We start from the raw sequence: 14294 nt of genomic DNA, 5'->3' as shown, positions 1-14294 counted from the left end.
ACAACTTGTTCTCCAACTAGTAGGGGTGAGCTTTTCGCATCACCAGGTCGGTAGCTTGGAACTATCAAGGTCTAAGCTTGGACCTTTGTTTCTGCTCCACCCTTCTCTCCAGGGCTTCAGCTTTGACGCGTGCTTGCTCTCACACCTTGTCAAGTAAGTCTAAGTTCACCTTCCTCCCTTCATTAGACTCTTTTATCACGAAGTTCTAGAACCGCGACGAGCTCTCCTGGATTTCCACAGGAATCATGGCGTCTGATCCATATACCAGGCTGAAGGGTGTTTGCTTCGTGGTGGATAGTGGAGTGGTGTGGTAGGCCCACAAGATTCGGGGTACCTCATTATCCCAGGTCCTATTAGCCTTCTCTAGCCTCCTCTTCAAGCCTCTGAGCAAGACTTTGTTGGCGGACTCAACCTGTCTGTTTTTCTGAGGGTGTTCTACCGAGGCGAACACTTGCTTGATGCTGAGCTCTGTGCACAACTTGCCCAACTGCTGGCTTGTGAACTGGGTGTCATTGTCAGATACCAAACGTTTTGGAATCCCAAAATGACAAACAATGTTCTTCCACACGAAGTGCTAAACCTTGTGGGAAGTTATATGTGCCACTGGTTCAGCTTCTACCCACTTGGTAAAGTATTTAATGATCACCACTAGGTACTTCATCTGACGAATCGCTAGTGGGAAAGGGCCCAAGATGTCTATTCCCCATGTGTGGAAAGGCCAGGGGCTATGTATGGACTGCAACTCCTCTGGGGGTGCATGATGCCAATCAACATGCTTCTGACATTGATCGCATCGCTATGAGTACTTCGTGTAGTCTTCCCTCATGGTCGGCCAATAATACCCCGCCCGAATAGCCTTTAGAGAGAGAGCTCGTCCCCCAACATGACTCCCACAGATGCCTTCATGGAGTTCTGCCATGATGCTCGTACATTGATCCTCGCTCATGCAGGTGAGGATAGGGTGTGTGTAGCCATGTCTAAACAACATCCCATCTACCAGGGCCTGCATGAGTTATTTTTAATCACCTTAGCCTCCACGGGCTCTGCTGGGAACATTCCATCAGCAAGGTAATGCCTATACGGTGTCATCCAGGTTTCGCCTACGTCAACCTGACAAACGTCCAGCATATCCTCTCCTGACAAGTCGTAGGTGCTTACCTTGGGCACCTTCAGCGTTTCTTGCATCAACGATCGGTGCCCTCTTCTTCCACCCTTCAAAGTCTCCACTTGTTGCACCTCTCCTGCATAACCTGCGGCAGTTCTGGGTGACTTCAGGATTTCTTAAATAACTGAACTCTGGTGACCTCCCTTGCCTAAGCTAGCGAGCTTGGCCAGTGGGTCTGCTCGCGCATTATGTTCCCTCGGGACATGTACTAATTCAAACATAGGAAAGGTCTCCTTAAAGAGCATGACATACCTTAAGTACGAGGCCATATGCGAATCCTTGTCCTGGTACTCACCTGTTACCTTCCCGGTCACTAGCAGCAAGTCGCTTTTCACCATCAAACTCCGAGCACCCAACTCTTTAGCCAACAACATTCCAGCTACCAGCGCCTTGTAATCAGCCTGGTTGTTGCTGGCTCTGAAAGAAAATTTGATGACTTGCTCGATCAGCAATCTGTTTGGTCCCTCCAGGATTATACCAGCCCCGCTACCCTACTGGTTAGAAGAGCCATCCACGGAAAGAACCCATTGGAAATCCCCCCCCCTCGCCCCGTCTACATGAGGGGCTTCTGAGGAGAGCTCCACCACAAAGTCAGCATAAACATGGCCCTTGATATGTCTTCTAGGTTCATACTGCACATCAAACTCAGACAACTCGATTGCCTAGCGTACCATCTGACCTGCTACGTCAAGTTTCTAGAGGACCTTTCGTATGGGAAGGTTGGTCATGACAACCACTATGAAGCTCTGGAAATAGTGGCGGAGCTGCCGAGCTGCGAATACAACTTTTAGAGCTGCTTTCTCGATGGCCTGGTAGCGCACCTCAGGCCCCTTCAACACCTTACTCACAAAGTATATCGGCTTCTGGACCTGATCCTGTTCCTGTACCAGGACTGAGCTGATCGCTCGATTTGTCACCGCGAAGTAGAGGCGGAGGGGAGTGCCTGGCAACTGCTTGCAAAGAACAGGTGGGCTGGCCAAGTACTCCTTCAACTTGAGAAACACCTCCTCACACTCGCTAGTCCATACGAAGCGATTATTCTTCTTTAGACATTGAAAATAAGGATACCTCTTATCTCCACCTGCTAACAAAAATCGGGACAGGGCCCGGTCAAGTGTTGTACCTCTTTTATAATGGCAGGGCTCCTCATCCTTATGATCGTTGTGCACTTATCGGGGTTTACTTCTATTCCCCGTTCAGTGAGCAAGAACCCTAAGAATTTCCCTACCTCTACCTCGGGATTCAACTTCAAGTCATACTTAGCTATTGTGGCAAATAGCTTCTCCAAATCATCCACATGTTGATCCTTCTCTGGCGAGATGATGACCATGTCGTCCACATATGCCTACACATTTCGCCCTATCATAGGGGCGAGAATCCTATCCATCAACCTCTGGTAGGTCGCCCCGGAGTTCTTCAGTCCAAAGGGCATGACTTTGTAACAGTAACTGGAGAGCTTGGTCATTAATGCAGTTTTACTCTTGTCGCAGGGGTGCATACGGATTTGGTTGTACCCTGAGAATGCGTCCAAGAAACTGAAAATTTGGCAACTCGAGGCGTTATCCACTAAGGCGTCAATGCTGGGCAGCGGATACAAATCCTTAGGACAGGCGTTATTCAAGTCGGTGAAGTCAACACACATCCTCCACTTCCTGTTGGCTTTCTTGACCAACACAACGTTTGCTAGTCACTCAGGGTACTGGATCTCCCTTATGTGGCCCGAGCAGCTTCTGGGTCTCTTCCCGAATAACTAAACATCTCCCCTCGTTAAACTTCCTTCTCCTTTGAATTACGGGTCTGTCCTTCGTGTCCATCGTGAGACGGTGGCACAAGAAGTCAGAGACGATGGCAAGCATGTTAGAGGCAGACCACGCAAAAGCGTTTAAGTCTCTTGCTATTACCTCAGCGATCTGATCTTGCAGCTCCTGGCCCAGCGACGTGCTGAGCTTGAACTTCTCTCCCACAATTTATTTCTCCTGAACCTCACCTACAGGCTCAGGTCGGCTCTCGCTGGCGATCTCTACGCAAGTGATCCTCTCAGGCTCCTGTGGTTGGTCGGAGACAACACATATACCTCTCTTATTCTTCAAGCTGTTCTCATAACACTTCCTCGCCGCCTTCTAGTCAGACCTGATAACGATTACCCCTCCCTCAAGGAAGAGTAATTTCATCTTCATGTGCCTCGTTGAGGCCACCGTGCCTAACCTGTTCAAGGAAGGCCTACCCAAGAGTATGTTATAAGCTGAAGCTACATTGACAACTAAGTACCTCATACTGGTCGTACGAGATGAGGTGCCATCTGAGAAGGTCTTCCTTAACTCCACATGGCCCCTTACCTCAACCTGATCCCCCGCGAAACCAAACAAGCAATCGTCGTAAGGTCTCAGTTGGTCGGGTGACAATCGCAGTTTGTTGAACGTTCCCCAAAACATCACGTCGACCGAGCTGCCCTGGTCGATGAGGACCCTGTGTACTCTTCTTCCCACTGGGTCGTCCTCGTGTAGGACTACATCTCTCAAGTCATCCTTGGTGAAGCAGAGTTCGGGCTCGGCCGGCTGACCAGGCTCTCATGCCTCTACTGTTATCACCTCCCTCGCGTACCTCTTACACTGAGAGACGGTGCAGCCTCCTCCCGAGATTGTATTAATCTCACCATGGACAGGCACCTCGTGTCTTTGGTCCGCTGATTGCAGATCCTCCTTCGGTTCTTCCTGGTTCCCTTCCAAGTATTCCTTCAAGAAATCATCATTCTGCAGCACTGCCAACTGGTAGCCGAGAGCTATGCAGTGCTCCACGTCATGCCCGAAGGCTTTGTGGAAATCACACCAGATCTCCTTTCGTGGCCCCAAATTCCTATCAGACTTTGGGGGGAACCTCAGCTAGTCTGCCATACCTGGCATAGCCAGCAATTCCTTGTAAGGCTTTTTGAACATAGGTCGAAAAGGCAAGTCGTCCTTCGCCCTTGACCTAGTTTGGTTCTTTCTCGGTGCATAAGGTGCTCGTCGGGTGTATGACCTCTTCTCGGTCATAGTCTCATGCACTCTCATTGGTTGGGCTTGACCGCTCTCTTTGGGTTTGGCCTCCCCTGTGTACGAGCTCCCACGCTTGACTGTCACAGCTCGTCGTCTGATCTCCCCAAATGTCCTTGCCCGGTTCCTGATCAGTGAGTCGCTAAAGGGCCCTAACATGATCCCCTGCCCGAAGGCATGAACCATCAAAGCCTCATCCTGTGTCTGGAGTTTTACCACGAACACCCCAAACCTGTTCAGGAAGTCCTTCAAGGGTTCTCCCTACCTCTGTTTCACCCCGAAGAGGTCGGAAGATACAGGCGATTGAGCTCAGTTGATGATGAACTGCTTTTTGAACAGAGCAAAGAACTAGTCGAAGGAGGTAATGTGGCCATCTGGGAGGCCAATGAACAACTGCAGTGTGGTGCCTGTGAACGTGCCCATGAACAACTTATAGTGCATGGTGTTCGTTCCTCCCAAGATCATCATCTGAGCATTGAATGCTATGAGATGGGCCTCTAGGTCTTCTGTACTTGTGAAGACGATCTTGGGCGTCATGAAGTTAATCGGCACGACAACGTCCATGATAGCCTGTGAAAAAGACATGGGGCGAGTCCTTTCTTGTGTCGTTGGGTTCTGTTCTCCCATGGAGTGCTCTCCTAGCCATTGTAGTTCTCTATGCAATTCCTCGTTGGCTTTGCGTAGTTCCTCGTTGCTTGCTCGAGACGCATCTAGCTCCGCCCGAAATTGGTATTGCCTAAGCACATGTTCAACTCGAACCTCCGCCATGAGCTTGTCCTGGTCAGCCTTTGATGCCGCCACTGTCTCTTGAAGGGCGTTAATCATCTCCATGAGCTATTGCAGGGTGGGATTATCGTTTCCTTATGGTCCTGTCGGACCTTGCCTCGTGTTCCTCATTTTTCTAAAGAGCTTTAAGACAACTGTGGGTGGGACCTGGTTTTATCGGGCCCTACGGTGGGCGTCAAATGTTCTTGTCGGTTGACCTAGTCGCCGATCGACTCCAATCCCAAGCTCTGACTCCGTCTATCTCTGGTGGAGGAATCTGTTCTTCCCTTTAGAATGCTAGAACGCGACTTCGTTGAGACAGAGGGGGCCCTACCTATTGATTGCACTTCGACGATCAAGTCAGTACAGGACTTATAGAAACAAGAAGTAATAGGTTTAAGTCTTAGAAACAACCCACCTTTATTTAGGATCTCAAGTCCCTTTTATAGCCTACCTCTTGTAACAGCTTTCTACCACGAGAGTCTTATCTCAACTTAAAGCCTATGCGTTAGGAAGATATTTTGTTTAGGGCACACTCTGTTTAGCGTCACAACTGAAAAGAACCTTTCCTTCACTAGAGTGCATCAAATCTTAACAGAATAACCACCAGGGTACCAACTCATGTACCAGCATCAGGGGTCCAATTTGTTTTACGTAGGCACCCGCGAGGAGGTGCTACGTAACATACATGCAATCTACACATTGTGCCCTAACACACATGGGCTTCGGTTTAGAGAAAACATTTTGCTTGTACTAGACCCAAATGCACTAAGCGCACCCCTAGGTCCATTACTACCCCTTCCTGACCGTTTGGGCCTTAACACAAGGGGTTACGTTAAGTATATAGAAAAGAGTTAACACATATCTTGAGTCCAACCATTTGGCCCGTCAACTTGGCACAAAAGCCGAGTTGACCTAACTGAGGCATGTTAAGCTCCGACCAGCGAGCATTGAGTTCTAAGCGCTCTGGCCAATACAATATTATTAGTAATAATAATATTATTATTAATAATATTTAAAATATTAATCATATTAATAATGATTATAATATTAATATTATTAATAATATTAATATAATTAATAATATTAATAATATTAATATAATTAATAATATTAATAATATTAATAATATTTATTATATTAATATTTTTTATTATATTACTAATATTTAATAATATTAACAATACTTAATAATATTAACAATATTTAATAATATTAACAATATTTAATAATATTAAAAATATTTAATAATATTTATAATGTTTATAAATTAATAATATTTAATAATATTAATAATGTTTATAATATTAATAATATTAGTAATATTTAATAGTATTAACAATTTTAATAATTTTAATAATTTTAATAATATTAATAATATAAACTATATTAATAATATTAATAATATAAACGATATTAATAATATTTATAATGTTTATAAATTAATAATATTTAATAATATTAATAATATTTAATAATATTAATAATGTTTATAATATTAATAATATTAGCAATATTTAATAGTATTAACAATTTTAATAATTTTAATAATATTAATAATATAAACTATATTAATAATATTAATAATATAAACGATATTAATAATATTAATAATATTAATAATATAAAGAATATTAATAATATTAATAATATACATTATATTAATAATATAAGTTATATTAATAATATAAATGATATTAATAATATAAATGATATTAATAATATTAATAATATAAAGGATATTAATAATATTATTAATATAAAGGATATTATTAATATTTATAATATTTATATTATTTATAATATTTATAATATTTATATTATTTATAATATTTATAAAATTAATAATATTAACAATATTAAACATATTTATTAATATTCACAATATTTAATAATATTATTAATATTAATAAAAATATTAATAATATTAATAATTTTAATAATATAAATGTTATTAATAATACTAATAATGTAAATGATATTAATAATATTAATAATGTAAATGATATTAATAATATTAATAATATAAATGATATTAATAATATAAATGATATTAATAATATAAATGATATTAATAATATTAATAATATAAATGATATTAATAATATTAATAATATAAATAATATAAATGATATTAATAATATTAATGATATAAATGATATTAATAATATAAATGATATTAATAATATTAATAATATAAATGATATTAATAATTTTAGTAATATTAATAATATAAATTATATTAATAATATTAATAATATAAATGATATTAATACTATTAATATTATTTATATTATGAATAATATTAATAAAATAAATTATATTAATAATATTAATAATATAAATGAATTTAATAATAATAATAATAATATAAATGATATTAATAATATAAATGATACTAATAATCTATACATATATATAAAGGGGATTCCCCTCTTAACTGTTCTTAATTTTTTTTCCTATTTTATCCTTATATTAATATTTAATTTTGTTATTGTATTATGGTCATTGTGTCATTTCTTATTTCCCTCTTAACTGCTCTTAATTTTTTTTTCCCCATTTTATCCTTATATTAATATTTAATTTTATTATTATATTATGGTCATTGTGCCTTTTTGTATTTTTGCTACAATATTTGGTATACGTAGTGGGGTGATTTTGAATTGAAAGAAAGGTGGAAAAGCGGTTTTGAATTAAAAGAGATGTGGAGGAACAATTATGAATTGAAAGAGAGGTGGAGCAACGGTTATGAATTGAAAGAGAGGTGGAGAAGTGGTTATGAATTGAAAGAGATAATTTATTTTGAAAATTAATTGTATAATGAGAGAGTGTCTGTTGTATGAGAGAGAAATAAATTTAATAAAATATTTGAAATAAATTGAGCAACCGTTTGAATTGAAAGAGATAATTTATTTTAAAAATTAATTGCATAATGAGAGGGAGTGTCTGGTTTATGAGAGAGAAATAAATATTAGGAAATGTGAGTAGTGGCCAAACGTGAACAATTTGATTATTAATGAGCGATTACCACTTTCTTCAATAGTTTTCACCGTCACCATTTACATCCACTTTCTTACGAAGGAGTAGTTTTCACCAGTTACATCCACTCCCTTATAAGGAGTAGTTGAGCGGTTACCACTTTCTTCCACTTCCTTATAAGGAGTAGTTTTCACCCGTTGCATCCAAAGAAAAAAAATGTTCATAAATTTTGACACATTTTGAACCATCTTCCTTCACGCTCCATGTTCTTCTCCTACTCTCACCCATCTTAGTCCCTCTTCAATCACCACTGTACAACAACAACCACCATTACTTCCTCCTTCTCGCACTTCCCAAAGCGTTTGAAGCAGAGATGTGTCTCATTGTTATAGGATTTGAACATTTTTGTTTCTATTGCTTTCTTAATTTTTTTTATATTTTTGTATGAATCCGGGCAAAGTTTTTATGTCTACTGGTGCTTTGATCTATTAGATATTACATAAGTTGGAAGTTTGGTAATTTGTATTTTTCAACTTCTTTGCCATGGAAGATGCGGATTCAATTGATATGGTGATACATTCTACATCTTCCAACATACAACCATTTGAATTATGTTTTGACATTGTTTGCTGGTCTATTTTTTTTAAACCTTAATTTTAATTTTGATAACCTTACAAAGTTCAAGATTACACCCAAGTTAAATCAAAATTTAATATTCAAAAACAATAAAATGAAAATATAAAAAAATTAACATAAAATCTTAATAAAACTATTATCAATGGTGCATTTAGATAATTTACATATCTTCTCATATAATTTAATATTTATTAAAAATATATGAATATATAAATAGTAAAAATGAAAAATGCGGATACACAGGCACTCACGTGCCTGTGTTCCCGCTAGTATTAATAATATAAATGATACTAATAATATTAATAATATAAATGATATTAATAATATTTATAATATAAATGATATTAACAATATTAATAATATTAATAATATAAATGATATTAATAATATAAATGATATTAATAATATAAATGATATTAAAAATATAAATGATATTAATAATATAAATGATCTTAATAATATAAATGATATTAATAATATAAATGATATTAAAAATATAAATGATATTAATAATATAAATGATATTAATAATATAAATTATATTAATAATATAAATGAGTATAATAAAAATCATAATATGACAAAAGAACTTGTTTGGTGTAGTGGTTAAAGCTTGTTTGGTGATTGAAGCGACTTGATCATCAAACTTTGATTGAACTTGCTAAGAATGGAATATGACTATTTTGTAATCGTTTGTATTTTAATCTGTATTTTAATAAACTGCTGATAAATCTCAATTCAATAGTGTAATATAAAAAAATATAATTATTCTAAATTTTCAATATTAAAATGGATACTCATTATTCAAATTATCATTAAAAATTAAATGTGAATTACTATAATATATCAATCGATTTCATTATTTATATTTTCATAATTTAAATATTTAAATGAATTTTGTATTCTCATTAATAAATCAAAATCTAGATTATTATAATATATAATTGAATTCTATTATTTATAATTTTAGAATTTAAATATTTAAATGAATTTTCTATTCTTATTAATAAATCAAAATCTAGATTACTACAATATACAATAGAATTTTGAATAACATAATATAAATAAAATTATTAAAGTAATAGGTTATAATTTCAAATAATATATTTTATTAATTTTGAATATTCTTTTAATATTTCAAAAATAAATACAAACATAGTATTAAATTAGAACAAAAAATTACAAAAAAAAAATACACATGAAAAATCATAAAAAATAAAAAATGGAAAATTTGGAAAAAAAATGAACATAACCGATTATACTTTGTCTTAAAAAAAAACATAATCGATTACCCACTGTTTTTAGGAACCTAATCGATTATGTCTTCCCTTAAAAAAAGAACCTAATCGTATGTTGAATATCTGAAAGGCATAATTGATTATGTTTATTTTAACACACACCACATAATCGATTGTCCTCGTAAAAATAGAGGTTAATTGGTTATATTTTTAGGTATATAGGTATTTTTATTTCATTAAAAATATATTTAATATTTTTATTATGAATATATTAAATATTTTTATTATGAATATATTAAATATTTTTATTATGAATATATTAAATATTTCTTGGATGTTTACAGTTTATTTGGAATAAAATTAAATTATTTTAATTAATATTTATTATCATTATTTTAAATATATTTGGAATAAAATATATTTAATATTTTTTATGTTTTATTATAGTTTAAAAAAATGTGGAATATGAATAATTTATAGTAAATATTGTGAATAGAAATGAGGGTATATAAGTCATTTTATATATTTGTGTATGAGTCTCTCCTCCTCCTTTCTCTGCAATTTTGAGAAGAAAGCTTTCAACCCCTCTCCCACACTTCCTCGCTCTCCCACCCCCTTCCATCTGCTGATCTAAACAGGGGGTGCACCCTCACTTCTGTCTACAGGAACAGTGCACCCCCTAATCCAAACCAGCGCTTAGACGGATGTAAGAGTGAAGAAAGGTGAATGACGGGTATAAGGTATCTTCTCATAGTTGAAGAGAAAGTGAAACTTAACAGGGAAAGTTGGGTAAGATTTTTTAATTTTCGTTTTTACCCTAAATAAATGTGCTTATGTGCATTCGAGTGTGTAGTATTTGAATAGGAACCATCCTCAAAAATAATTTTCTTATATTAATAACAATAAAAATCATCATTAATATTACTTTTCTTATATAAAAAAAATATATACTTAATATATGTATAACATAATGTAATATAAATTAAATAACTATAAATAATATTAAAATTATCTGAAAACATTAATTTAACTAATAAAATTAATTTAAATTAATAAAATGAAAAATAATATAATTATATATATATATATGTATATATATTTTAATTATATTTATTTATTTTAATTTTACATTATTTTATTTTTTATTTATAATAGTAATTTTATATTATTTTAATTAACTGAAATATATACAAAATTAATTATTATTATTTTTTCCTTTTTTATACACAAGGGTAAATTTGTAATCGTACAATTTACACCATTAAAAATAATTCAAATTATCCTTACAACCATCACATCATTTACATACTTCAATAAACTTTCCTCACACATTCACTCAAACATACCCTAACTTTCTTTTCAAATCCTCACACTTCCACTTTTTCACACCCTTAACTATCCATTCTCTAATCCAAACAAAGACCATTATGATGTGTTTGGATTGGGAAGGAGATTTGAAGTGATTTGAGAGGAAAGTGAAGTTGTTTGGATTGAGGTATATTAGTGTAGATTTGTGAAGAAAGTTTATTGAAATTTGTGAGTGATGTGATGATTGTGTGAAAGTTTGTGAATGACTTGATATCTCCCACTTATAAAATAACTTTTGAAGATTGAATGAAATTTTCATTATGAAAGTCCTAAGAATTATTTACTTCTCTCCTTGTTCATATCTTGAGAATCTTTATCAAGTGCTGAATCTTATCACACCTATCCTTTGGGAATTCATCACAAAGGTGACATGTTTATTCATTTTCTAGTCCTTAATCTATTTTATATTTTCTTTTACAAGATATTCTTGTTTTTCATGGGTTTTCAATGACATACGAATTTGAATCACCATGGAACATGCTTTCACAAGTTTCTTCTTCTCCAAAACCTCTTGAGTTGATCAAGATCCTCCCAACATTTTAAGGTTCATGTCACCAAGTATTATTTGGAACGCAACAACTATTGTTAAAATCTGAGCATTGTTTCGAACACCTCTCACTTAGGGCTAAACAATCCAAATTATTGTTTGGAACGTAGTCACTTTTAGCTAAGACTTGAGTATTATTGGAAACACATTAACTTCTGGTTAAGGGTTTTACAAAGAAAGGTGTGATCTAAAATATCACATGGTTTTGCCTACTAGATAGAGAAACACATATTTTGACAAATACAAGATTTGAACATTGTATTATTTTGTTAAATGAACACAAACATTGTTCTTATGAAGATTAAGAGCATATAGAGATTTGAGCAACAAATTTTGTAACTTTTCCATAACTCTTGATTACCTTGGTATATTTCTTCAACTTTGAAGATTTCTATAATTATTCGTATTATAATAATATTTTTAATATTATGTATATAATTATTATGATAATAGTTGGTAGGTAATAGAGATTCGTGGATAATAGTTGGTAGGTAATGTTGAATTTACATACGGATTCAGATATGTAGATAATATCCGTATGTAATGTTGCCCGTAGGTAATATCTGTAGGTAATGTTGAATTTACCTACAAATTCAAATCCGTGGGTAAAAATTCGTAGATAATACTGATTTTTTGTAGTGATTGTTCTTGTGAAGTTTAAGAGCATATAGAGTTTTGAACAACAAATTTTGTAACATTTCCATAACTCTTGATTACTTTGGTATATTTCTTCAACTTTGAAGATTTGTATAAATAGAAAGTGGAGTAAAAAGTCGTTGCAAATCCTTTTCTCCATGTTGAGAAACTTCACTTCAATTTTTCATCTTCAAGCATTTGTAAGTTCACGCATGAACGTATGAATGCACTCCGTGCAACATTAACAACTTATCTCTTCTTTAAGCAACATCAGACCTTGAATAGAGAGTTTTCACATAAATCGAAGTAAAGAATATGAATGTACGTGACAAATAGCCTTCCTACACATGACATAAGATATGTCATAATGCGTGTTGATGTTGAACAACTTTAGCATGTTTTTTTTAAAAAAATTGATGGTGACAAGTGCTTTGCAAGATCTTTTTGATACACATGAAAATAGGAACATTCTCTCCAACATAAAATAATTTCATAAATAATTAACTTAAAAACTTTGTGTGTATCATCTAACAAACTTTTGTTTATCAACGAAGCAAAAAAACACACGTAACATATAGTTTGTTAGATAAAACACTTTGTGTTTCACATTATTTATTTAAAAATTGTCTTACAAATAAAATATATTCATGTTTATTCTTTATTGTTTAACAATATTTAATCAAAATTATGTTTGACTTTATTCTAACATTTAACTCTCAAATAAATAACTTCCAATTAATCTTAACTATTTAAATACTTTTTATTATATATAATTTAAATAAGCCTTTTCTAAATATTATTACTTAAATTTATTATTATACTTTAGTACATATAAAAAAGTAAATTCTATATTAAATAACTATTCTATAGGAATTTTTAAATTTGTTATATTTACACTTTTAAAATATAATTTTCCAGGTATATTGATATTTTTTTTTAAATTTGTTTTTTAACATAATTATCAAAAAAATATATTATTAATGTATTGGAACCGACATAAATTATTAAAATATGTTTTTATAAGTTAAACTTTTAAATATTATTTATAATAAGTCTAATAAATTTACTTTTCTTCTATAAATTTATATAATATATTAAGTTAAATTTTATTGTTTAATTTTTTTAACTTTATTCATTATTTAAAAGCGAAAAATAAATTTAAAAAATTATAAATTGGTTAAACTTAAACAAAAAGAATAAAAAACCCTTTATAAAAAATGGGTTCACGGAGAGTCGATCTCTATCACGGATATGCCATGCCATACACTTTTATAAAAAAAATGGATGAGAATTTTAATACCCACAGAACGGTTTTGCTTCACTTCATAAACAGGAAACTGCTTTACTTTTTTGTAAATAAAATATCTGTAATTCTTTTTTCGGTTTTTATTTTATTGAAGAGAAAAAAGAAATATTTTTTCAAAATGTTGGATTTCTCTTATTTTAAATTCTGTACTATGATTTCTAAAACAAGAATACATTAAAAAAAATCATAAGATATATCTTAATTAACCTAAAAATATTTTTCTGTATTATGATTTATATGGGTCGGTCCCGGACGATCGAGACTATGCATTAAATAATGTAATATAATAAATACGTGGCATGTAAACGGTTACAACTAGCGTTGAATAGTCAGAGACACTTCGAGAGACACTTCCTTAATATCAGGAAGCCACTACACATGACCTAAGGACCACTACGCATGTCTCTAGCAACCGGTTACCTGGCCCACATGAACCAAAGCCTAAGTCAACATATAAAAGGAACTTCTGAAAGGGGAAAGATACGTTTTTATGATATCCGGAGAGACTAAAAAAAACACTAGCACTGACTTGAGCATCAGAATGCAATCGCAGGTACCCCGCTGACCTGACGAGCACGCGCACGAGAGAGGAAGGACTTGAAGGATCAGGTAGCTGCTGGCACAA

General features: G+C 33.3%; 1 protein-coding gene across 1 annotated transcript; it reads right to left on the bottom strand.

Annotated features, from left to right (window-relative positions):
* Positions 1–205: 205 nt before the first annotated feature.
* LOC150025906 (uncharacterized) lies at positions 206–2495 on the bottom strand. The gene is made up of 5 exons (XM_090304814.1): positions 2289–2495; positions 1870–2205; positions 1461–1656; positions 1027–1250; positions 206–559 (listed from the first exon to the last, which is right to left on the bottom strand). The coding sequence occupies exons 1-5, from the start codon at positions 2493–2495 to the stop codon at positions 206–208; spliced, it is 1317 nt and encodes a 438-aa protein (XP_090160940.1).
* Between the last annotated feature and the right edge of the window lie 11799 nt (positions 2496–14294).

The sequence above is a fragment of the Phaseolus vulgaris genome, chromosome 7 (genome assembly GCF_051622355.1).
Source record: "Phaseolus vulgaris cultivar YP4 chromosome 7, ASM5162235v1, whole genome shotgun sequence".
Lineage (NCBI taxonomy): Eukaryota > Viridiplantae > Streptophyta > Magnoliopsida > Fabales > Fabaceae > Phaseolus > Phaseolus vulgaris.
The sequence above is the reverse complement of the archived record's forward strand: the minus strand, read 5'-3'. Positions and strand labels throughout refer to the sequence as shown.